General features: G+C 52.0%; 1 protein-coding gene across 4 annotated transcripts in view; it reads left to right on the top strand.

Annotated features, from left to right (window-relative positions):
• EPHB2 (EPH receptor B2) overlaps positions 1-26028 on the top strand; it is a 67504-nt gene that overhangs the window by 26278 nt on the left and 15198 nt on the right. For all 4 annotated transcript variants that reach the window (XM_088529551.1, XM_088529549.1, XM_088529550.1 and 1 more), the window contains exons 4-5: positions 19933-20088; positions 20408-20743. In XM_088529551.1, the coding sequence (XP_088385677.1) occupies positions 19933-20088; positions 20408-20743 (492 nt within the window). The remainder of the gene's footprint in view (positions 1-19932; positions 20089-20407; positions 20744-26028) is intronic.

Here is a 26028-nt window from a genome sequence, read left to right as displayed (position 1 = left end):
CTGCAGTTCAAGGCCATTGTAGGGGACCTGGGAGCTCGACAGGGAGTCGCTGGAGGAGTGGGGAGGAAGGAAGGGAGCCTTTGTCACTTCATTCATGTTCTTTACTTCTCCTGGGGAGAGAGCCATGAGGGAGAGCATGGAGGTGCCGAGCCAGCTCCAACATCAGCTCCAACATCAGCACCCATCCAGCCCCATACTGGCCCCATCCAGCTCAGCCAGCAACCCTGCCCAGCTCCAAAACTGCCCCAACGCCAACACTCACCCGGCCCAGCTCCACCACTGACCTAACAAAATACCCAGCCCAACTCAACGCTAACACTGACTCAGCCCAAGTCCAGCTCTTCAGTGAGGAGCGTGTCCTTTGGGGTCATGGCCATAGCTCACTAGTACATGGGGAAGCCCTGGCAGGGGATGTGGTTGCACAAACCCAGCTTTGCTTTGGGTAGGGATGTGCTGTGGGCATGGAGAGGACGCACGGCGGTAGCGATGTGTAGACAAATGCAAATCCTGGACTCGGAGCTTTTCCTCTATATCCAAGGCGAGTGAAAAAAAAATAGGAATCGGTTCTAGGTGTGTTGTGCTTGCGTTAGGGAGACGGGATACGGAGCGGCTGCGCGCGGGGGAACGCGTGCATCTTTCTGGGGCGCTGGGGAAGGCTGTGTCCTCGCTGCCTTGTAATCGTGTTCCCTATGTACGTGATGTTTTGAAGATAAGAGGCTATTTATGGCTCCATGCCCGTTTTGGTTCTGGGCCTCCACTGATAGTGCTGGACCCAGCCAATAAATTATAAGGCCCTAGGGGTAATTAAACTCTTATAGAAAACATTCCTGGTTGAACTAGAGCAGATAGAGCCAATTCTGATGTAAATGTTTCCAGAGATGGAGAATTATCTGCTAAATTCTTCCAGTGGTTTCTCATCCTCTGCGAAAAGCATAAGGCTTCCCATGCACTGCGCCGGACATTTGGACCTTAGCAGACTTTGTCTAGTAAGCCCTTCCTCATCACATTCCTGCTTTCCGTGCAGCTATTTAAGAGGAATCTATGAGTTTCTGGCTCTCTCTTTGGTGAGCTGTTGGGCCAACCTCATTTGCTCTTCCCCACCCTTGGCAGCTGTTTGGTCTTTCTAGTGGTGGAGCCCGGTCCCATAGATGCAACCATGGTTATTGCAGCAGTCAGAGTGGTTGTTGCTTCCCTCCTTGAGTTGTCCTTGCTTCTACATCCCACATTTGGTTTAGCTGTTTGGGCCATGGCTTTTCATGGGTTGCTTTTGCTCAGTTGCTCATCTGCCATGACCTACATCCTTTTGGCATGGAGGCCACCCATGTGGCCTCTACGCTGTTCCCCGGGGGTGTAATTTGACACATATTTGTACTGAAATATGTATTACTTGTGCCCAGCATCCAGGTGCTTGGGTATGAGCAACCCATCTTCAGCATTTAGCGACCTGCCTTCTCCGGCATTTACCACGCTGCAACTTCCATGTCATCAGCTAACTTTATTCACGGTGCTTTGGGCTTTCTCCAGGTCATTGATAAAAATGTTTAATAGCCCAGAGTCACGACCCAAATCTGTTCGCTCTAGTAGAAACAGACCTGCTCACTGCAAACTCTCTGCTTAGCTCGCAGAGCAAAGCCATGCAGGCTCGCCAAGTTTTAATGCATTGAATATGTCCCCCGGTGTCTGCAGACCCTCTAATTTCGGAATAAAATATCATGTGTTACTTGGGGAAATGCTCTACAGAAGTCTGGATGCATTGCATTAATGCTGTTACCTCTCCCAACCAAACTTGTAATTGCATCAAAAACAGCAAAACCCCATACGAGGCTAATTTGCCTTAATCTGTTTTCCATAAATGTACATAGGTTTTCACGGCTGCGGCTACCTCCCTTTAATTCCTTACTGACCCAGTCCTGTAGCTGGCATGTCTTTATTTGCCTGGTGCAGAGGCTGGAGTGGGAATCCTAAAATAGGCAAGAGTGCCTCGTTTAACAAATAGCTTTTTCCTACATCTTTGGAACATCCCCCTGTTCGACGGCATGTGGAAAGTGAACGTTAACGGCCCCCCCGGTTTGTCAGCCGGCTTTCTAAAAATCCTTAGGTAGACGCTGCCCTGACACGCTGATTTAACGGTGTTTAGCTTTAGGAGCTGCTATTCGACATCTTGAGTTACTGCTGGAATGGAAAGTATTCCGCCATCCTCCTAGAAGATGATGACATCACCTGGCTCCTTCCCAAGTACAAAACGGGAATTTGTCTGCCTTTTTCTGCAGGGCTGTTGAGGGTTTGAGTGCTCCCAGCCAGCGACGGCGCAGTGTCGTCGTGGAGGCTTCTCCCTCTCTGTCTTTCTTTCCATCACTTTGATTCCTCTCCCTCCCACTCGCTGCTGACCCTTCTACGTTGGAAATCCAATTAGGGCTGTGGTGGGGATCACAGCTGCTCTGGATGAACCGCTCCAAGGCCGCCAGAGCTGCCTCATGGAGCTGGAGGAGATGTCAGCCTGGATTCATTTCTGGGTGGTTTGAGGTTTCTGTGGATCAGGATTGGACCAGGGAAGCCAGGGGGAGCAAAGGAGTATCCGGCAGGTGGATTTTGAGCCGTGTTCTTCCTGGAAATCCAAAGCCCTCGGAGATGATGACCTAGCAAAGAGGGGGTTGGATGGTCCAGGAATGGGGCAAGTTTTCTGCTGCTGAGGAAGGGAGGTGGAAAACTCGTCCCATACTAGGAATTCCCCATCCTTAGGGACCGGACTTGGATGGCTGCAAGCAGGCAAAGGGGATTAGAGGGAACTGCTTTGCTTTTGAGGCACAGCATGGGCTGAGTTCCACAGAGGTCCAGCAAAACTTTCTAGGAGCATCGGTGCCCTCATGGAAATGGTCACCAGGATGGTCATCACCAGGGTTCACCCCAACAAGCTAGTTCTTCTCTCCACACAAGCCCTTCTTCCAGCCGCAGGGTGATAGGAAGGGGTAGGTGAGAGGAGATCCTTGCAGATCTATGTGTTGCTTCTCCATCAGAAATCATTGCCAGATGATCACCCTGCAAGTGTTCAGGGCTTTATTTTCTGGCAATGCAAGGTAAAAGTCGTCCTGAAAATGTAACCAGAAGCCGTGATTTGCTTAATTAGCTCCAGGGAAACTCTGCCTTAGAAACACAGTATAGTGCTGGAAAATATGAATAAAAAACCCCATAAAGGCTAGGAAATCCAATCGTGTCCCAGCTAATGCGCCGGCTGAGCTTACACACACCAAACTTCAAACAATGTGAAATTAGGTCACGCTGAGGAAAATACGCAGCGTTTTCCGGCGCTGCGCTTTTTCCAAGGAAGCCGCGACGCCAATCGGCACCATTCAGTCCTTGCATGAGCAGGAGTTAGGTATAAATCCCTCTAGGAAGGAGAGGCATAGGCATCATGGTCAAAGCCAGCAGAAATGTCATGAGAGCATCCCCTCATCTTCTCTGCTGTTTCTTTTCCTAGGTATTTGGGTAACCAATTTGGAGAAATAGAGAAACAAACCAAAAATAAGTGGTAAAAAGGTTGAAGAGTGTTAAAAAAAAATAAGGAGAGATGGGTTTGTATTTAGGCCATCGTGGCAAACTGTCTTGCATTAAGCTTTGGAAATCACAGGTTAAATGCTCAGTAATCTGCTTTTCCTTGCAATGTTTCTTCAGGTATCCTGCTAACAGCCAGGCTGGTTGTCTGGGGCCTTGAGAAATGTCTAGAAATGGGCAGATTTGATGGCATCTGCGGAGCTTGCAGAGCAGCTGGGCTTGTAGGCAGGGGAAAGAGAAGCAGCATCCAGTGTAGGCATGAAGTTGCCAGGTCTTGGAAGCATCCTGTTAAGGAGATAGAAAAACCTCCTGAGAATGGGAGTTTCCTTGATGAGTTTTCAAGGACACACGTGAGGAGCCTCTCTGCAGGTTGAGACTGTTGTCACACCTGGAGCCCTGTGAGATTCTATGTCCAGAAGACAGTTTTTTAACTCTGAACCCAAAGTTAGCAATTTCCTCCTCAAGCGTTATCACCTGCAGCTATCACAGAGGACAGGGATGGAGGGAATGATGAGTGGTCGAGTAGACACATGATCTGGAGGGCTATCAAAATGTCCAAACCCTCAAAATGATTAAGAATGAAAGTGCGGTTGGAAGCGGAGCTGATAAAGTAGATTAATGTGGGTGTTTTACTCCAAATGGCTCTTCTCCCAGTCCGGATGGCTTTTGAAGAGGTTACAGTAACTTCTGGAAAAGTTGTAGTAAGAGATAGTGTTTGTCAAGCAGCAAGAAACACACTCCATTAAATGCCTGGTATCTACCTTTTTATGGCATTGGCTCTCCAGGAGGCAATCTGCAGAGATATGGGAACTGCCTGGGCAGCGTCGCGAGGATGTTTGCTTGGGTTTCAGACATCTGCTGGTGATTTCCACTGTGCTATTCCACCTCCCTTCCGATTCTTGTGTCGCTGAGCCCGTTATCTCTATCTTCATGGGGTGTGCAAACTATAAGGATTCAGGTTGGACAATCCAGAGTCTCCAAGCGGGTTAAATACCTAGGGACAGAATGGATGCAAGACATCGAGCAGCATTAAGCTCTTCACCAGGGGGTTTGATGGTCTTGGTGGGTGCAGGTCTGTGTCATGAGGGTGCCTTACACCTTCTCAGCTCAGTATTGGGTTTGCATGCAGTGGCACATTCTCCTTGCCCAGAGGATGCACATAACTGAAGCTAGGAAGCTTAGAAAAATTTATCTTAGGGGAAACACTTCTTCTGCAGGCATCGTGTAATTAAGATGGAAAAAGGCAGTCATGCAACTGAATCCAGGTATGGGAGGCTCCAGGTCACCTCTTTACAAGGGAAGGTAGAATAGGATGTTTTGTACCCCATGCATTTGGAAGGATTTAATGGTGTGGGATTTAGAAATCCTCATCAGGCCAAGTAAATGCAATTCTGACCCTCCCAGCCTATTAGCTAGAAGGTTTGCGAAAGAGAAATAGCAGAACCAAGGGGGAAGAACACTAGGAGAAACATTCAGTAAATGACAGGCGCCCAGATAAGCCTCTCCTCCGCCTTTCCCTGTTGCGCATCCCGATTATGGATTGCAGTGCCGTTAGGGAGCTGCAGTTTGCAGTAGGGTGGTGCAGTGCCTTGTGCCTCCCCACCCTTCCCATCGCTTGGAGGAGACGGATGCAGCCCCACGCATTGGATGCCCTCGCCGTAATTTTTGGTCACCTTCACAAGTACAGTGCTTAGGCAATTACCTTCACCTGCCTCAGCTCAAGCATTGATCGAAGCCCTAATGTTAGTGTTTTACTCTCAATTTGCACCCGGGGGGGTGGACTTGGTAGCGTGGACTGGAGAATAAATGTGGGAGCTGCAGGAAGAGGAAAGTCTCCAGATTTGCCAAAAGTCATTGGGCTTTTGAGCCTGAGCACATTTGAGCCTGAGGACCTGCAAACGGTTTGGAAGTGGAAGGATGCACCGATCTGCCCCCATTTATTGCTTTTTCTTGGTTTCTAAAGAGAATTAGGAGGCTGAAGGAGGAACTTCACCATGCTGGGGACCCACGGGACCTGTGTGGTGCTTTGGTGAGGGCACGGTAGGCACAGCCCACATGCATTTTCCTGCATTTTTAGGATTTGGGGAGGCACATAGCTCTGAGCACGAGCAATGGGGCTTGTCCCAGGCTTGGTGTAGGCACCAGGATGAATTCTTCAGGTGGAAAGCAAATGCTTTTGCTGCATGGAGGATGCCAGCACGTCGCTGTGCCCGAATGAGGACCCAATATCAGGGCTTAGAGAAACCCGGCGCGAAAGCGGCCGCGATGCCCTTGGCTGGCGAGCCAGGGACGAGTGTGCAGGACCCGCGTTGCGTGCGTTTGGAGCGGGGGCCACCGGGATGGGGTTTCCATGGAAACTGGAGCCCTGATTCCCTGCACGCGAGGCCAAAGGCAAAGCAGAGGAGGAGGAGGGAGGACGCAGCGTCTCGTGGGCAACGTGTCCTCCTGGGGGGACGCGCAGCAAAGCGGAGGCCCCTGAGCATCCAAGAGCAGTGTGGATACCCGGAGCAGAGCCACCAAGCAGGTCCAAGCACTTCCGTGCAAGCTGTTGAACGCAGAGTCCCCCCATGTAAACACACACCGAGTTTAGGTGCCTTGCAAGGACACAAGGACAGGGTCCCACCGGAGGGCAGCTCTGCTTGCGGATGCAGCGGCGACAAGCGCACAGAGCGAGCTCCGAGCGCCTTTTGTCGCTGCTCGCGTTGCCTCCAACCTCCTTTAATTAAAGACAATTACTGCTTTCAGACCCTCATCGCGGCTCCGACGGGTTGTTTGCAAACACGCAGCTGCGGGAGGCCCCTTGGCGAGTCCCACGTCCCCGGAGATGCTCCGAGCATCCTTCATCACCCGCCTTGCGCCTGGCAAAGTGGCTGGGGAGAAGGACGGGTTCCCGGTGCCGAAGGGGTTTGGAGGTGCCCACCAGAAAGCCAGGATAAGGAGGCTTTTTGCACGCAGCTGCATTGAGGGAGCTGAACCGGGGAGCTGCTTTTTCCACGCATCTGCATTGGGGGAAAAATAACAAAGACCTCCCCTAACCAACTAGCCCCTTTTCCCAGCTCGGATAATTTGGAAGCAGACGAATGAAAGCTAACCAAAGTTTCCAAAACAGCCTGGGCTGGCACGAGGACAAGCAGCATCCATTGCATCCCTCCGGGATCCCGTTTCCCAAAGTATGAGCGTGGCTTCTCCTTTTCCAGGTGCTAATGGTTTCCTTCGGGAGGGATGGAAGCCGGAGCTCCTAGCAGGCAGCCTTTGAAGCCTTTGGTAGTTAAATCCATTGCAAGGGGCCTGAGTGGTAAATGCTCCGTGTTGGGGCTCAGCCGAGATCCTTTTTCTTTTTTTGGAGCTATTTGCAGCCTGACACTGCTCTGTCTTCTCAAATTCATTTAGCAGCTTGCGTGAGCCCTAGGAATGGGAACATATATCCCATAGATGGGAAGCCTAGGGGCCGGTCCCTCCTAAAGATCCTTCCCACCACTGGCACTGTTGCAGCTTGGTTCTCCAGAATATGAGTAATTTGGGGATAACTCAGCAGAAAACCACGCTCGAGGGTCTTGTAGAAGCTGTTAGACCTCCTGGAATGGGAAGCCTGCACGTTGTGTCCCCTGGAAAACGGGTTGCAGCAGATCTCGGTAGCTTGGAGGTTCTTTGGGTGCTGAGCAGCTTGGCTGGGGCAGACCTCAAAATGCACCGAAATGCAGGAACCGTGGGCCAGCTTTTCCCATTCGTTTCTCCTGTATTCCTGTTGGGTTTTTAGACTTCCTTGGGTTGTCTCCTTTTACGTGGAAGGTCCTTAGCTGATGCACTCTGTATCTCTGATCATTTTTACCACCCTCCCCATGACCTTGTCTGAGGGTGACGCCGCTGCCAGCGCTGCTCAAAACGTGGCTTCACGCGGCAGTTTAATAACATTCCTGCCTGGTCCTCGCTCCCTTTCCTAGCGATTCCTAACAATTTCTCATTTTTTTTGATGATGGATGAGCTTTGAACTGATGCTTTCAGAGCGCTACCTCCAGCACCGCTGAGATCTCCTCCCTGCATGTTAATAGCTAATTTAGTGCCCGTCATTGTGTTTGTATAATTAGGGTTTTTTTCTTTTTTTTTTTTTCTTTTTTTTTTTTTTAACCCAAGCACATTGGTTTCCTTTTGTCACCGTCACATTTCCTTCTCCAGCCTGCGGCCCAGTCACAGCTTGGGAAAACCTGACTCAATCTGGGGATGCTGGAGACTTTGTCACATCATTTGTTGTCCCCAGCCCATGGGTGACTGGACTCTGGGTATCACTAAGATGCTCATCACACCTTGCCAGGGTTGTCTGGCTGCATGGTGATTATGGCTTATCAAAAAGATGATTAAGAGGTGAGATGATTACCACGAGGAAACCGCCCCCCTCTAAAGGGCTTTTTAATCTAGCAGAGAATGGGCATTGCAAGAAGCAGTTGGGTTAGACCGATGCTGGGCAAATTAAAAATAAAAATTAGGTATGTGTTTCTAAGTGATTAAGCGCTAGAGCAAGCTAACGAGGTAAGAGGGACTTCTTCACATTTTGGAGGATGTAAAACAAGACGAGGCATTTCTGAGCACTCCACTTTCATCCAAGACAAGCCCAGGGAGTGAGGAGGCAGTTCAGGAGCCAAGCAAAGGGTTCTGGAGGAGCCAAAGCGCCCAAATCTGTGCAAAACCCTGGAAGCTGAATTGAAATCAGTGCGATATTTGACTGCAGCAGCAAGCGGTTCTGCCTCCACCCGTGTCTGCAGCAAGGAAGATCTTCCTCCTCCTCTTCCTCGGGGAAGCAACAACTGCTGGGATGGAGCTTTTCCAAGATGCAGTGCTTGGAGGAAGGATTTCCTTGCAGCAGAAAAAAAAAAAAAAAACATAAAAAAATCTCCCTTCGTCCAAGCACCCACTGGCCGTTGCCAGGGACCTCTGACAACAGCAGCTGGTGCCAATAGGACAAAAATCACCTTTGCCCAAGGGCAAAGGAGCCACATTGGGGTTTGGAAACTGAAATCCAAGCCCAGAGCTCTGCCCAGCTGCTGCCTTCCTCCTTCTGCCTTTCGTTTCTCGGTGCCTTTTTTTTTGCCCAAGGAGAAAAGCATCATGCAAATGGTTTGTCCCAAGGGATGCGGGGAGACTGTTTAAGGCAGCAAATTCCGCCTCCTCCCCAGCTGTGCTGTGCAACTTGGTGCACGCATGGATTTCCCCTCCCCTAAGTGCAGGAAGGGGCTGACAGATGTTCGCACACGACCGGAGTCCCGGGAGGGAGGAATTAAAGCCACCCCAGACCCTCCGAAGGCAACACATTAGTGTCAGAAATTTCTAATCAATCAGCCCAGAGCCTCCTGGGGTCACAAGTCTCTTTGAAACTCAAGCGGAGGATGCCTCCTAATGGGTTTGATTTTGATTGCTATAAATTGATTAGCGTGAAGATAAACAAGTTTTGTTTCCTTCTGAAAGCTCTAAATATGCTCCGGGGGAGGAGAGGCGGAGGAGCCTGATCTGTTCCCATTAGGACGCCTTCACTTAGCTCCTGCCCCGTCGGCAGTTTGTACCACACATGGAGACTCTTTTTCCTTCTCCAGGGCTGCCCAAAGATACGTCATGCCAAAGATACAGGGTAGCAGAGAAGGTGTGAGCATCCTCACTGGTTGTCCTGAGTGGGGACTTGCTGATGGGAAACACCATTTGATGCTGGAAAGGATCAGCAAGAGCTTGCGTGGTGGAAAGCGTAGCTGTGTCAGAGGAGCCCAGGCTACATAAACTGCTTCCAAGAGCTGTCTCATCCTGGGAATTTGAGGAATTCAACATGGGGTTGTCCTTCCTGGGTAGAAGAGGCCACCTGGGATCACACTAAAGAGCTTAGGGATGAAGGAGGTTGGTACATGGAGCTGCCTTCAGCCAAACCCACCGTGGTGGGTGAATAATGCAGGAGCTGAGGCACCAAAGTGGACTGGTGGGTCTCCAGGACTTGCAGTTGGGCCAACACTGCAGCATGGTGGCCAGGAAGGGCCTATGGTCTGTGGTGGGTCTTGTGTGTTGAAGATCCAGGCAGAGAGACCATGGATGGTGGTTTTAGGGAGTACCCTGTATCCTTGCAGAATGCTGGGCCATGCTGGGCTCCTAGCCGGTGGCATCGGACTCTGGTTGCAGTCAGGGAAGAAGTGTCACCTACCGCCAGACACGGTGCTCTGGGCCACCTCTCTGTTCACGTCCGCTTCTCGCAGCTGCTGGTGGTGATGGTGGGTTGCTCTCTGTGGCGACCGCCCTTCTGCAGCACCGTGTGGGTGACACAGTGTTGGTGGCGGTGGTGTCTTGCTGTCGGTGGTGACAGCATGTGCCTGCTGGGAGGGGACGGGGACGCCGGCTGTGCTCCTGGGGGGAGGTGACGGCAGTGGTGCTGTTGAGCGAAGCCCAGGAGATAGGCAGGTCATATTTCTGTGCTGAACGGGGAACTGACATTAATGAACAGCTAATTAACATCACAGGGCTTGGTGGTGGTAGTGTCAGCGTCCCTAATTAGTCTCGCACTAATCTGCTTTAATTAACTGTCCCTGTCGCGGGTTTAATTTAATTTTCGACTCTAGACCAGAGGCAGCAGCCCTGCGAGCTGTGCAGGGCACTATCTGCCCTGGGACAGACTGGGATGGACAAGAAGAACAAGGTGGCTGGGCATGGTCTGCCTGTGCCTTGGTGGTGATGAGCCACTGTTGTCACTCGTCCCCAGTTGTCCCCCCCTCCAAGGCACCCTGTGCTTGCTGGGCACCTCTGGGTTCCCTTTTTGGACCTCCTGTCCAGAGAAGACATCTCCTTCCCCCGGTCTTAGGCCAATCAAAGACCCAAGAACTGGGCAACAGGAGCAAGCTGGAGACCAGGAGCTCCACATCCCACTCTGGTGGGACAGAAGGATGCTCAGCTCCTTGGGTGGGAAGACAGGCCTTTAGGGAGACAAGGTGGAGACACTTGTGATGGTCTCCAGTGAGAACAGATCATCTCAAAGGAACAAGAGCCGTGGGGAGATGTCCCCCAAGGTCACCAGGCGTGGAAAGAGAGTGTCTTAGCAGCCTAAGGATGCTCTGAGGAGCTTCTGTTTCATCCCAGTGAGGATCCAAGCTGCATGTCGCAGCTCCTGGTCAACATTGCTAAGCTGTGACACTAACCCTGCTAGGATGAAGGATGCAGATGCGTCAGGGAGGGAAGTCTGGGGTTTTGCACTCCGTTAGCGATGCTCCCACTGCAGCCAGGCTGGGAAATGCACCCCCGCGTCCCAGCCCACTGCAGCTTCCCCGTCTCTGCTCCCGGACGGCATCTCTCGTCAAAAAAGGCATGAATCTTCCCAAACACTGGCGTCTCCCCGCGGGACGTTCTCCAGGGCCGCGTTAATCTGCAAGAGCGAGGAAGGCCTTTAAAGTGGGAGCTCGTGTTTTGGCAGCGTCCCAAAGAGCTCCGCACTCCTGGGCTTGATTTGCCCGTGTGGATTAGCAGGGCTCTGCCATCTGTCCTGCTTGCAGGCCTGTCTGGAACCGCTCCAGACACTTCGTGCTTTGAAGAAAGCCCTTCTCGGCGCACGGCCCCTGCTCCGGATCGCCCAGCTGCTTCCCACCTAGGCGAGCGCGGCTGCAGCCGGAGAAAATCCTCGTCTCGGCCATAGCCATAAATCCTGGGCTTGGAGAACCGATAACGTTTGGGAAAATGAAGTGCAGGTCACTAGGAAGGACCCATTGCGACCAGAGGCAGGTGAAGAAGCCCAAATCCACCCATATTTTTATACAGCTGCTGAGGGAATGGAAGTCGGTGGTGGCACCATGCGGCAGTTCTCCCATCACATCCCAGTCTCACCCGAAGCGTTGGGCACTTTCTGTCTCCTTCATCTGAGCATCTCGTTGAGCCTTCAAGCTGCAGCTTCCTTCGGGGACATCGTCACATCCAGCCTGTTCTCTGCAGCAACCTTGGTGGCTTTTCAGCAGGATGGCACATGCTACTGGGGAGCACGTTTGGCAAGACCCTCAATAAAAAACAAGTGACTTTAACATGAAAAATAGAAAATGATCTCACCTCCTCCACTGACTGTCCCACCGCTGTGCTATCTTTTTGGCCAACGTCCATGTTGAGCCAAGCATCTCTCACCCTTCAAACTCAAACGCTGTGGTGGGACCGCGGTATCTCATCCTGCCTGGTGCTGGGAGCTATCTCGGGTGTTTTTCCTCCTCCTGATGGGAACTAAAAGTTTTAAGGAAGGGAAATGCTCCTGCTTCATCCTCCGCATATGCTGATGTTTATTGTACCCTGCTCTTTCTGGGTTGCTCTAGACCATTTCTCCCTATCTTGGGGGCTGGTTCATCTCTTCTCTGGGGCTCTGTCTTTCCTGCAGCCCTGGTTTCCGCCCTGCTGCTGTTAATCTCACAGGCCCTGGAGTTTCCACCGCCCAATTTAGCTTTCCTTATCAACCACTTGTATTCCCCACGCGTTCGTCTAAGGTCACGGCTGTCCCTGGGAATTGCTTATTCTTGGGGTCAGCAACTGCTTTTGGGAGGCAACTCAGCCATTGGGAGGCCTGTGGCATGGCATTTTTGGAAGGAGGGAAGTGATTGCCACCCATCACCCTTTAGCACATGCATCCCCAGGCCACGTCCTCTATTGCTCATAGTGCCTGATTTCATACAATGAGAAGCAGCCAGCATTCTCCCCAGCTTCCTTGGAGCAGTCTCCTGGTTTTCCTGTTTTGCAATGAGAGCTTGCTTGGATGTGCTCTTTGCACGGCCGTGCGCTGCTTTTCCTCAGTATCGTCCTTCTTAGAGTGTGTGGCATGGTCAGAACTGCTGCTGGAAGATTAAAAAAATGAGGTTTTTGATAGTTCTCTCTACTCTCAGTGTTCCCTGTGTGGTTCTATGTGTCATTTCTCGTTTTCTGCGTCCCAAAAAAGGAGGAAAAATACATTGATTGCAGAGCCTTTAATTCCTTCCGTCCTTGGATTTGATATTCTCAATGCAGCATCCAAGCAGCTCTCACATGTTAGGAGCTCTATATTCCTTCCTGATGTTGGAGAGGAGGCGTTTGGAGCCCCAGAGATGGAGACCACGCTCGGCCCACGTCTCCATAAGCTTGTGCAATCTCACCAGATGCCTAATTGCTTTTCACCATGCTTTGTCCTAAACATCCGTCAGATCCCAACATCCCAACAACTGATGCTCAAGACAGCTCTGTCGTCTTCATTTTAGCAGAGAAAATGAGACTGAAAGATAGAGAAAAAAAATAAAAAAGAAAAGCTTTGGGAGTGCTCGGAGCAGAGTCAGGTTGAACTTTCAGTGTCCCCTGAAATTCTCAGTTTAATGACGCCCCAAGAGAGACTGACCTCAGCCGTGGTTACGTTTTCTGCATAACAAAATCAGGTCTCGGCACTTTCCAGGCATGTGGGAGACCCGAATGCTAAGCAGGGGAGAGACAGAGCACGAAGCTGTCCTCGTTTTGCAGAAAATCCAGCGAATGTGGGGCAGAAATAGCTCCCATAGAGGTTTTTTGTGCCTGGCAGTCCTCCCTTATCCTTGCTTTGCCCATCAACGGGTCACTCAGTGATAGCCCATGGACAATTGCCCATTTTGCTGCGAAATCTGGTGCATTTGCATGTCCTATGCGTGCATGGAGAAAATGATATGCAGCCACAGACTCGAGTCTGGGCAATGAAGCACACGGGCGAAAGCTGGAGGGGCTGCTCAAAGAGCTTCAATTCTGCCATTTTTGAACTTTTTAGCACTCGAATTGGCAAGCTTGGAAAGAAAAACCCCAAAATCTCCTTTCCCTGCCATGAGTCTTGCCGACTGGAATACTTTGCATGCTTTATTTCACCCGCAGCATGCAGATATGGGACTGACTGCTCTTAAATAATGCCGTGGACAGACAGACTGAGCGTATAAACGAGGATATATGGAATGACAGAGCCCGGAATTCCAGTTATGCCTTCGCCAGGAAGAGGGGCCATCACTCATGGGGCCACCTCACTTTCCCATTGCTTCTTCTTCCGACCCTTGTTTGATGTTGGGCATTTCTGCCCGCACATTCTCCTTTTCCTCCCTTTTCAAGCTCCAGAGGGGAGATAAGGAGCCTCTCAACCCCACATTGCGCATTTGCATGGTGGCCCATTGCCAGCCTAAGCTACTTGAGTTCAAGCCCTTTTGGGAAGTTCTCAAGACCCTTGAGGACCCAGAAATGTGCCGGATGGGGAAGCGAGTGAATCAAAGGTGGCAGGGACAGATGGACTTAAGAAATGCGATTAAAGTTGCCGTTTGGCACAGTGGTCATGAGGCATCCGCAGGGACAACACCACGGGACTCCGCTCGGCAGGAACGGGCTGTCGTGTCCAAGTGCAATTGATTGAGTGAAGGCAGCAAATTTGAGCCAAGGAAAAAGGCAAGTTTGCTGTTCCCAAGCTGTTCCTACAAACAACTGCTTGACCTTGGCAGTGCAGATATAAGTAGTTCTTCTTGAATTTGGGCCAGAGATGTTTGCATAACATCATTTTCCATGCACGTGTCTGTACGCTTGGGCAGTGATGATCCATCAAGCCAGGAATGGGTTGCATATATTTAAGAGCTTAGGAAGTGGAAGGCGCCTGATGGGCAGCTGGAATCACAAGAAAACATCTGCTGCTCCCTTGGGACGCATGCATGGAAGCGACATCCTGAGCCTTGCCTGGCTGCAGCAGGTCAATGTTTCCAACCACCGACTCGGGTAGGTTGAGAGCTCCTCCAAATGCCTCTTCCCCAGCCCCTTGCTCAAAGCAAGGTTGACCTAGAGCCCAATTACCCTGGGCTTTGCCTGGTTGAGCACTGGATTTCTCCAAGAAGGGAGATTTTCCCCACTTCCTTCACCCCTGTTCCATGCTTGACTTATTGGTGAACCAGGCTGGACTTTTCTGCATTGCATAGTGAGACTGTGGTGGTCCTGGGGCAGCTTCCTCAGAGCCTGCTTGGGAGGAAAGCTGGTTCTCATCGGGTTTTGTCCTGCAGAATTAAGACTTCAGGACATGGGAAGCGGAGATGGACGGTGCGTGACCACTGTTGGTTATGGGCGACCTCTGCTCCGAGGCTGCCTACAGCTTCCATGCTCGCTGCAGGAGAAAGGAGAGGAGGGAGGTTAGTGTGTAACTACCCCCCAAGTGATGATAACTCCCCATCCTCAATCAGCCCTCATGCCAGCCCCACTCGGCACCTTGTGCCGGCTCAAGAGCGACGTTGTCATCTGGAAAGCGGCTGCTGGCGCTTCACCAGCTGGCACCGCCGAAGCTTGTCTGAACTGGGTGCTAAGCGGCGTTAACGTGTGATGATTAAACGTGCCCACTTCAGCTTCTCCTGCCCACCTGGAGGAGCTTAATGCACCCTGGAAAGGTGGCTTGGGGCCTGAGGAGGGGTCTCTTGGAGATGGAATGTTGCCCATTGGGATGGGAGAGTCCTATCCTCATACTGTGCAGATAGAAGGTAAAAGATAACTTCAGAAACCCTTATTTTTAAGCAAGTTTCAGGCTTTGCCCCCAAGCCTGACACACCATAATTGAGATGGGTTGAAGACAAGTTCAAGTCTTCCTCTTGGCCAAGCAGGACCTTTGGGTTCTTTGTGTCCCTCAAGTCTCCACAGACCTTCTCTCTCCTGCCCTCCTGCTGCTTTTCTGTGGGTCTTCCCAAGGACTGGGAAGGACTGAGAAGAGCAGTCGGTCGGAAGGGTTCTCCTCCAGCAACGCTCCCTTTCTGCATTTATGTTTCCTTTAGGATTAAAGCCATTCTCCTTGGGCTCTAAACATGGAATGTTTGTCAAGTTTATGAGGGCTTTTAGAGAGGCTTTTAGAGAGTCCAGCCTGTCCCTTTTTTTATAGGGCTGAGATAAGATTATCTTTGTTTTAACACCAATTAAAGCAAGAAGGGTTTATAGGATTAGGGGGTTTCCATCAGCGCAACTTTGATGTCACCACTTGCTCGCTCCGTTTGCCTCTTCCCGCCGTTAAAAGGTTGGGAGCTTTTTCCTGGAATGGTTAACATCCCACCCTCAGGAGACAGAGCTCTCCCAGGCAGAAGCTTTGGAAAACATTTAAACAAGAGCAAACAAAGTACCAAAACGTGAAAGTCCTAAATTCTTCTGGAGACCAGTCAAAGACAGACAGTTTGCCGTCTAAACAAGCACCCTGGAAGAGCTCAACACTGCGAAGTTTATAATGTTTAAACAAAGGGCATGCCTTTTTCCCCCCTGAAAACAGTTTTTATATCAAAATAAAACAAATTGTTGTATTGTTAGGAAGCAAAAGTAAAAGAAAATAAGAAACGCCCACGGTTCTGCAATCAGAAGCTGGGAAACACATCAGCCCGTCCCTGTGCAGGGAGAAAATGAGGGGCTGAGTAAGGAGAACGTGACATTCGATGTATCTGCTAGCACGGAACGGCGCAGAAATAACTTCATGGTCCGGCAGCTCATCTGGTGCAGACGGGCTGCGCTCCGTGCACGTTGCCCGAGGGCTCCGTGGGGCAGTGCCATTCCCCAGCACCTGAAACTCCACGTTTTTATGTGCATTCCAAGCTGCTGAGACAAGGGTTGGGGGGGAAAACCGTGCAGGTGCCGGCAGTATTTTGCATTTCCCAGTGTGTTTGGAGAGGGAAGGTCTCCTGCGTGGTGGATTGATGCCAGCGCTGGGTGCTGACCCACGTCTTGCACGTGGGTCTTAAAGCACTGCAGGAGGGCAGCAGCCCAGAGTATTGACCGCTGCCACTGTTGTGCTCCTAACCCACAAACTCCCCAAACTCTCTGATTTTGGCTTTCCCTAGGAAAGTTGGTCCTTGGTGGCGAGCAGTCCGCTGTGTCCCTAGGGATGGTGTCACCCTCGGGCTGCAATAACCTCACAAAGCGTCTCCTAAAAAGGTTGGGACTCAGTGTCGCTGTTGCATAGGGCAGGAGTTTCTCCATGGGCATTACCTGAACCTCTCCATCAATGATTTGGTCAAACTCGGACAAACCAAGGATGCTCGGAGCACAGAAAAGACAGAAAGCTTCTAATTTCTCCTTCAAAGTTTCTCCCAGGGGTCAGGGAGGCTTACCCGGGCTCCTGGAGCAGGTAAGACATTCCAGGCATGTTTCCCGCTGACAGGCGGATCCCGTCGGCGCCGACGGATTGGCCGCCCGGCGCGGGGGCTCGCAGGTGCTCGTGCCCACAGGTGCTGGCCGCGTGCTCGAGCTTCTGCACCCGCTGGCGAGGAGGTGGTGACCCCGTGTACCCGGCCGAGGTCAAGCGCTAGGGCTGCCCCAGGGCTTCGCTGCAGCCCTCAAGGCCGAGGTTGGGGATGCTGCGAGGCTGCAGGTTCCCATGGTGAGCTCGTCCTGCGTGGGACAAGGGTTGATGTGGCTTTGCCGCGAAGCACGTGGACGGGGTGTGCTGCGCGCTTGGTCCCTGTCCCCAAAAGGCTCAGTTCTTGCACCATCCCCACTTCCAGGTTTTCTTCTTTTGGGCATTTTGCTTTTAGGAAGGAGCTTGGTGGCACTGTGGATGTGGCGACCAGCCATGAACAAGTCTGAGACCAGCCCAGTGCATTGCCCAGCCCTTTCTCCCACCGAGAGGCATAGGGGAAAGGCAGGTAGAGCACAACGCACCTCCTCAGGCTGGTGTCCCCCCTGAAACGCTGCGTGGTGCAGCTTTGAGGGAGACGCTGCCAAGGGAGCTGGCTCTGAAGACAGCCCGGGTTGAAGCTGGGAGGACATTGGGGCTGTTCAGGGCCTATTGGGGAGTAGCAGAGCAGAGGTCATGGGTTTGGGGGTTCTTCGCACCTCTCAAGCAGTTGTGCCCATGGGCTGGAGAGCTGGTGAGACTTGGGATCCCCAAGGTGCTGGCAAGGTGCAACGTGCTGTTCCAAGGACCAGCATGGGGAACTACCTGAAATCCATTAGCTTTTCCAGGCTGGTACCATCAGCTTCTGCTTCAGTGCTGCTGAGGATCCCTGCACTAAACAGGTACATTTGCACAGCGACTTCTCAATTTATTGACAACTCTTTAATCCACATTTCACAACTCGCCTGAGCTCTGCAATCCTCTTCAGTTAATCTCATTTAACCCCATTTTCGTTCTTGCATTTACATCCCCCACTCTCCAAGTACCGCCGGCATCTTTGGCCGTGACAGCATCCGGCAAGGGGATTAATTGCTGATCGCAAGTACAAGGCAGCCATGGAGGCTGCTAATTAAATTTATCGGGAAGGAAATGGCAGGAAAAGTGCTTGCCGTGGAAGAAGGTTGTCCCAGGAAGGATAGTCCTGGGACAAGGTGTTACCTCCCATCCACAGCTCTCCAAGGCAGGACTGAATCCTTTCCTCTGGAGCTGTGTGATGGCCAAGCTGAAGAGACCGTGTCACAGACTTCATGTATGTTTATCCCTGCCTTCCCTCAGGATTAGCAGAACGCAGGAAGGGGCCTCCTGGGTCCCTAGTCCCACCTGCCAGGTCACTGTTGCATTAGATCAGGATGGCCATGGCTTTTAGCCCAGCCTTGCAAGAGGAAGGAGATCCCCCACCTCACTGCGATGTGTCCCCTCCCAGGATTGGGTGACAGGAATACACTGGGAAAGGGCTGCAAAAAATGGAGTAGTGGGAATGCACTGGGAGAGGGTTACAAAAAAACTCACCTTGGAGCACATAGCAAGGCAAGGGAGGATGTGATGGAGGAAGCAGAGTGAGACCATGGGGTGATGGTCAGAGGTCCTGCCGGGGCTGCCAACAAGGCAGATGTCGGAACGGGCCCGTCCCCTGCAGCAGACTCTGGAAATCAAGGCAGGCAGCTGGGAGATAAGCCCAGGGATTTAAGGCTCTCGTCAGGTCCTAATTGACAGAGCTGGGGCTGCCTGGTTTCTATCAGCTGTTAAAAAAGCCTTGCTCAAGGGGAAGAGGGCAGTGAGGAGAGATGGAGCTGCGGAGGAGCCTCCATCCAGGCTGTTACAGCGGATCGAAGGTGCCATTCCAAAGGGATTTGTTGCAGGAGGGAGCTTCTGCCTTCACGTTTGCAGAAGAGGTCTGAGGTGGGCTGCAAAGGGCAGGTCTTGTTGCATGAAAAGTCTCTCTGCCCCCTGCACAGGTTGCAAATCCCAAAATGCAGAAAACTGTGGCAACATTAGCAGCTTCCAGCATGGATATCGTCCCTTTCCAACAGAAAGACTCCAGGCTCCCTTTGTGCCAAGCAAAACATGGGTGATGCTTTTGCTTGGGTCCAGCCTCTTCTTTTGATGCACCTAAGCCTTGATGCCTCTAAACCTTGTAGCCACACTGTTATTTTTAAAATGAGCATTGGGAAGGTAGAGAATGCCACTCTGTCAATGTGTTTTGGAGCAAATGACCCTGTATTTCAGTGGGAATGTCAGGCTGGAGCAATTACGTGTTTTAGTCTTCCCACTCTTTAAAAAATTGATATTAGCGCGGCAACCCTGTTATCATTTTAGCTACAGAGCCACCATTGCTTCGCTGTAAGAGAGGACTGTCACCTCTCACAACAGCTTAACACTCGCAGCGATGGGTTTGTACCGAAAGACCCGGTGGGAATGGGATCGGGAAATGAGTCAAAAGCCTGGGGGATAAGGGACCACAAGGCTGGAAAGATGCAGGAGCGTAAAATGAGGGAAAAGCTAGGGGTGTTTTTCGGCAGATCCCATTAATAAACAACTACCTTTTTTTCAATGGGGAAAAAAATAACTCTTTCCCACTAATAGCACTTGCTCATGGCAATGTACGGAAAAAGGAGTGGGATGGAGAGGAGCAAAGGACAGAACAGGGTATGCTCTTAGGCAGCTTCTACAGTGGAGGTTTAGGCAATCCCAGGGGCTGCAGAGAAGACGGATGAGGATCAACTGCTTTTTGCAGCGCCAAATGACACTGGCAGCTTCGCAGCAAAGGGATGTTGCATGGAAAAGAACCTTGTGCCTTCTTGGAAATTCCCTCCACTGCAGGTTTTTGGAGGCTGGGGAAGTATGTGGACAATGTGTGTGCCCCGTGGATAGCCTCATCCCTGGGCTGCAGCTCTTGGAGGGAGGATTCTGGTGATGGTGGATTTGGGGTACAGCCACTTGGCTCTTTTTATGGATGCACAACTGAAAAAGAAAGCTTTAAAATGTTTTAAAATGCTCCGCGTTAGGGTCTGGGCTGGAGGGAAAGGCGCCTGTGTGGGAACCCCATGTCCACAGCGGAGCAAGCAGCAGCGCCTGCCTTCGTGGGGGCCTTGGAACCAGCTGCGCTTTCTCCGCTCTGTTTACTTCAGATTGTCAGGGTTTGGGTTTGGGACGTTGCTAAGCCCCAAGCGGTGCCTTTCCGGCAGCTCCGCACTCTTTCCTCGCCGGTTCCGCTCCGCTCACGGCAGCTCCTCGGTTTCTCCTTCCAGGCTGCCCGTCGGGGACGTTCAAGGCCAGCCAAGGGGACGAGGGATGCGCCCACTGCCCCATCAACAGCCGCACCACGTCGGAAGGGGCCACCAACTGCGTGTGCCGCAACGGGTATTACCGGGCAGACGCCGATCCCGTCGACATGCCCTGCACCAGTACGTGGGCCCGGAGCAGCCAGGGATGGGGACTGCACTGGGATGGCCTAGAGAAAAATCCCTTTATCCCAAAGGGGATTTGGAGGGGCTACAGGGACCTTTTCCAGCGCGGCACAAGTGCAAACAGGGTCAGCACGTGCATGCTGGAGAAAGGGAAAAGGGGGAAGCAAAGGATGGATAATTGGTCCCATCCGGCACCATCCCTGTCTGAGAGATGATGCTGAGAAGTCTTTTTTCCCCGTCTCAAATTGGGGGTGCTGGTACCCACTGGTACCCATGATGGGCAGGTCTCATCACTCCTCCTCTCTTCCCTTTGCAGCCATCCCCTCTGCCCCCCAGGCCGTGATCTCCAGCGTGAACGAGACCTCCCTGATGCTGGAGTGGAGCCCCCCGCGCGACTCGGGGGGCCGCGAGGACCTGGTGTACAACATCATCTGCAAGAGCTGCGGCTCCGGCCGCGGCGCCTGCACGCGCTGCGGGGACAACGTGCAGTTCGCCCCGCGCCAGCTGGGCCTCACGGAGCCGCGCGTCTACATCAGCGACCTGCTGGCCCACACGCAGTACACCTTCGAGATCCAGGCGGTCAACGGGGTCACCGACCAGAGCCCCTTTTCCCCGCAGTTCGCCTCCGTCAACATCACCACCAACCAAGCTGGTAAGCAACGTATCTACCACCACTTCGCCCCACTTTGAGACTCCATGAAGGGGATGTTGTGGCTGGGGTGGTTCTCCTGCTCATGATGTGTTGGGTGAGGCATCAAGAGGTGATGGGTGAGTAGGGTTTCCAGAGAACAGAAGGTGGGGTGGGTTGTAGCAGAATGTCTCTTGCCTGATGGTGTTTCCAAGGTTGACACCAGCAAGAGCAACCCCCCCAAAATACTTCTACTATGATTCCATCAGTTGGATTGATTCTGTGACTCTGTCAGTTAGACTTGATGATCTTGGAGGTCTTTTCCAACCATAATGAGTCTATGATTCTGTACTGCAGCTCTGCTGGCTGCTGGGGCTATTGGAAACACAGCAGCAGCTCTCAGCATTGCTGGCAGCCCCGCGATGGGCCCTCTTATGGCTCTTGGTTCCCGCGAAGCAAACAAAATTAGCATGAGCATCTTGACACAAGCTGCACTGATTGCAGAAAAAAATCGTGGCTCCTTGCCCAAGAGCCAGAGCTGGTCTTCAGCACAGAAGAGCTGCACAGAAAAGAGCTGTGAGCCAGATAGAAGGGAAGGAAAGAAAGGGAAGGAAGGTTATTTGGAAAGTTGTCCCGGGCAGATTGTGTGCCATCTCACTGCAAAGTCTTTGCTTAATCTAATTGCTCGCTGGAAGCACACGGATCCAGAGGAAGCGTGTGTGGGGACAGGTGATCTTAAGTCAACTCAGAGGTCACGGGACTACCTGGGGTTTTAATATGGTGTTGAGACGCCTGAAGGCAGAGTTAGCTTAGCATTGGCCCATGGTTTGATTAGGAACGGGAGTGTGTCCACGCACGAGAAGGAAACTGGGTCCTTCACCCAACTGCCTGGAAAAGCTGAAGTTGCACATGTTTTTTTTTTCCCCTTTTCTCTTTTTTTTTCTTTTCCCCAGTGCCCTGGATCCTCCTCCGTGTGTTTTTTCCTCCTTTGACACTCCTTTATTATCAGGGCTCCCACTTCTCAGCCTGTGTGATGTCTCTCTTAATGTATCTATTCATTAGCCCTAAACAGTAACTGTCTGCTTGCTAATTCCTCCGTAATTAGGGGCTCCGAATTCTTATGCTTACACTCAGCACCGCCTGGCAGCCTTGATGTAGATCATTAGTGGCTGGTAACAGAAGCAGCAGATGTAAAGACAGAGCCAGGACAAGGGAAAATTGAGGGTGTTGTGCTAAAAGGAGATGGGGCATCTCCACCAGGGATGACGTAAGGCTGGAAGGAGATGGGAAGCCCTAAAGGATGGAGCTGAGGAGTGTGCGCAGACCACGAATAGCATGAATTGCCCTGGTTGACCCAGGGATAATATGTCGGGGCATGGCCACAACTAGCAACATCTTTAACATTCAGCTATCCCAATTTCTTCAGCATCCCAGGAAAATGCTGCTGTGAGAGAGCTGGGAAATCATCCCCGTAGAGGAGAGTACGACTAGAGAAACGGCATTGGAGTGGGCATAGTGGTATAAGTGGTCCCAAAAGAGAAGCTGTAGGTCAAGGAGAGTCATCTAAAGTTCACTTTCCTCTTTGTCCAAAGATGACGGCCATCCCTGCTGTTGCATCTCCCGCAGGGTTTAAGTACTGCTGTCATTGAAAACCTCCAGCTTCCCTCGGCCTGGATTTCACTAACGTTCACTTTACATTGTTCAAACTTATTTTCCTATTGCCTTGTGGTAGCAACAGCAGTAGTAGGTAGAAGGGACACTTCTGCTCGTGGAGATGCAGACTGCAAATAGGTTCTTTCCAAGAAAAATAAGGGTAATTACCCCTAGCTAAATCATCCTGGCTTGGTATTAGGTGGGTTTTCGGAACACGGCTCTTGCTATAGCTCTTCTTAGACACCCATATTCTCCATCATCATTTCATCATTTTTTTTCAAATTATATGCTGTTCCCAGCAAACAAACTACTTTGCTTTCTCGAGTCACCGTTTCCCTTTTATCCACCCAAAGATGGTGCTACCTCACTCAGCTGTGCAGGATGCTCCTGGCCTGGTGGTTTCTATGACAACATCTTGGTCCCTTCAGACACTGCTCTGCTTGATGCCATCTCCCATTCATCAAGCAAGACCCACATTTGGGTTTCCAGACCCAAACATAACCCGATAACTATTTTCATGGGCAGAGTCATCAGGCTGTGCTCATTGCTCTGCAGAGCTGTTACGGTTCCCAACGCTGCCATTTTGGACTTTTTATGGACATTTTGCCAGCGCTGATTTTGCATCATCTTCCAAATCTGATAATTGTAACGAGAAGCACGGAGTCAAGGGCATGAGCTACCCGCAATCTGCTGGATACGCTCCGAGTCCCTCTTTAGTGCCAACCTTCTTACAACAGCCTGGTTTAAAACTAAATCCACACATTGCAGACGATACAGGAACAGGGCAGCATCTTTCCTGCTGACCCAAGGCTCATGGGTCTTGACCAGGAGGGAGCTCCCGGCCTTTCCATGCGGTACATTCGGACTAAAGGACTGTGATGAACATGTCACATGGATCCCAGATGCCACCAAGAGCCTCTTCTCAGCCATGCCAGAGCAAAAGCTCTGGGCCAAGAGGGTAGCCGAGAGGCAAGCAGAGAGTCCTGCCAGCATGCCAGGAGGGAAGGAGCTGCAAGGATGCCAAGGGTCAAGATGCAGAGCGGTGCCTGCAATGATGACACCCGAGCAATCAAGCTGTGCTGTGTCTCGTCCCCCTGGCTGGTGACAACCTGCAGCCCGTGCTTGCTAATAGGAGGCCACCGGTTGGGAGAGGCAGAGCCTCTTGCCGCTGGGAGCATCTCCATAGGTTGAACGTCCTGGGACAAGCGAAGGATGCTCCGTGGGCAGGTTGAATATCTCCAGCAGCTCCTTGCCATGGTAGCAGACCCAATTCTTCTTCCAGGGAAGGGAAGCGAAGGGAAGGGCACATTCTTGAGTTCCTAAAACCTGCTGCCACTTGACATCTGCGACGTTGCAGATGAGCAAGGCTCAGGGGTCCAAGCAGGTGCCCCACAGCAGGCATCACCTGAGCTTTCATTGGAAAATATTTCCCTGGCCCAAGCTCTGTATGCTGAAACATTCCAAATCGGGATTTTCTTAACAACAGTTTTGGTTTCAGTTAACCAGCGTTTTTCTGGGGAAACAGCGTTTTTGTGGAAAATGCGCAGGGCAAGTTGGAAGGGACGCAGGGCCGGCTCCTGCCAGCTCCCCTGCTTGCTGCCAGCCCCACTTGGAAGAGCCGGCGTTTCCATGCAGAGCGCGGGCCAGGAGGCGGGGATGCCCCGGGCACGCGGTGCCCCCCTCGCCGGATCCGGGATGCTCCTCGCAGCAGCGCGAACAACGTCCTGCCCTCCCCGGCCGCCTGCAAACGGCGGCTGCAAACTCAGCAAGACAAAGAGCCCAACGGCGGCCAAGAGGCTTTCGTGTGCCCGAGCCAAGTGACGGGGCTGGTGGCATTAGGAGCCGCTTTCAGGGCTGTAATCCACACCAAAGGCTTCCGTGATTCAAGTGGGGCCAGAGCCAGGACCCAGCTTTGGGCTCCACTCCTGGAGTTTTTCAAGATTTTTTTTTTTCTTTAACCGGCATTTGTAGCTGCAAACTGGAGAGGTTGGAGCACTGGGTCGAATGGGACATTTTCCAGACGCTCGACACACGAGTCTACGCCTGGCACTGTCCCCTTGCCAGCCAGAGACCGGGTCCATGCACGTGGCCGCGGCGGTGGCAGTGGATTTCCCAACCCTGTGGCTTTTCTATGCTCTAAGGCAGGCGGTGATTGATAAATCACCATAGGGCTGTCACCTCTTTGCAACTCTTTCCCCAGCTTCAGCTGGCGAGGATCCATCTCCAAAGGAGCTGGCTTATAAAAGTGCCACCACGGGGAAGGAGAGCATGGATAGATGAAGATTTTAATAGTCCATGCGATGCTGGACCTTTCAGCAGCAGCAGATCAGGGACACAGAGGTGCTGGGGGACAGATGGAGAGCGGGGCAGGAGGATTTTAGCCCTGCACAGAGCCCTTGCAAGCTTGTGACATGTGCCACCAGTGCCAAAGCCTGGATGCCAGCCGAGATGTCACCAAGCCCTGTGATTTCAAGGTCTAGGAAGCCCTTGCTGCAAGCCCAACCACAGAACATCCCTCCTTATGGCACCAGAGTCACCTCTTAGTCTCAGCAGGACAAATTCCTCCTGTTTCACCCTTTTCCATGCACCTCCGGCAGTTGCAGGAGGTTGTGTGCTCTTTTTCCAGCGATTTTTCCCTATCCGCTCCCTGCTCTGTCCCTCGGCCTCCGGCCTCGCCGGTGCCTCGCAGCATCCCGGTGCGTTTCCCTGCCGCTCCGGCTGCAGCCGGAGGTCAGGCGCTTAATCCCGACCCCAGATCGCAGCCGCTCCTGCCGGCGGGTAATTGAAAATGCCACAATTCCCTGCTGACCCTCTTATTATAAAAGCAGTTCCCAGGCCAGTAACCTGACACTCCAGGGACCGGGATCTGTCAGAAAGGCTCGGAGGAGATGCTGGAAAACTCCCAGCTGTTCACCTCTTTTTTTCCCCCTTTTTTTTCCCCTGGATAACTTCAAAATGCTGCCGAGGAGAGGCCACGGGCTGGTTTCTCTGTGTCGGGACTGTTTTCCAGAGCAAATGTTGACTCTGTCTGACACGACATGGGTTAGTGGTATTAAAGTGATCAGAGATAGGGCTTTGGCTGCCTGTAACGTGACTCTTGCAGCTAAGCTGGGAAAGCAACGGAGACCCTTTGATATAGCCCTGACCCCCCGGCAGGCCAGGAGGGGCCGGCTGAGTCCCACCAGCCCAGCAGGTGAAGGAGCCAGGGGGTTAACTGCAAAAATAGGGGGGTGGGCTGCAACGGGCCACCCGCATCATAGATGAGAAGTTGGAGAAAGATGCTCTGAAATCTTTAAAAACCCTGGAGAAAAGTGGGCCTGGGTATTTCTCATGCATCTCATGCACTTCTTTGTTCTCTGATGCCCCCCTTGCTGCTTCCTTTTTGGTGCAAGAGGGAGGCAGCCGTTCAAAACTCATCTCCCTTCTACCTGCCAGATCCATTGACTTCTGTTTTTCAGTCTAAGTTTCTTCCAGCTCCAATATGTTTGGTTTCTAAGTCAAAATATGTTTTTCTTAAGGCAGCTGGGGTTCCAGAAGTCCTACAGCTGTAGTAACATCAGAGACAAGGTGATGCTTTCCCTGTCACCTACATCCTTCTGGAAGGGTTGCACCTCCAACATAGACACAACAGGCACTTATCCTCTCTTGGACTTGCC

This window comes from Tinamus guttatus, unplaced genomic scaffold (assembly GCF_059628265.1).
Source record: "Tinamus guttatus ecotype Peru unplaced genomic scaffold, ASM5962826v1 Tinamus_guttatus_pri_ptg000332l, whole genome shotgun sequence".
Lineage (NCBI taxonomy): Eukaryota > Metazoa > Chordata > Aves > Tinamiformes > Tinamidae > Tinamus > Tinamus guttatus.
The sequence above is the reverse complement of the archived record's forward strand: the minus strand, read 5'-3'. Positions and strand labels throughout refer to the sequence as shown.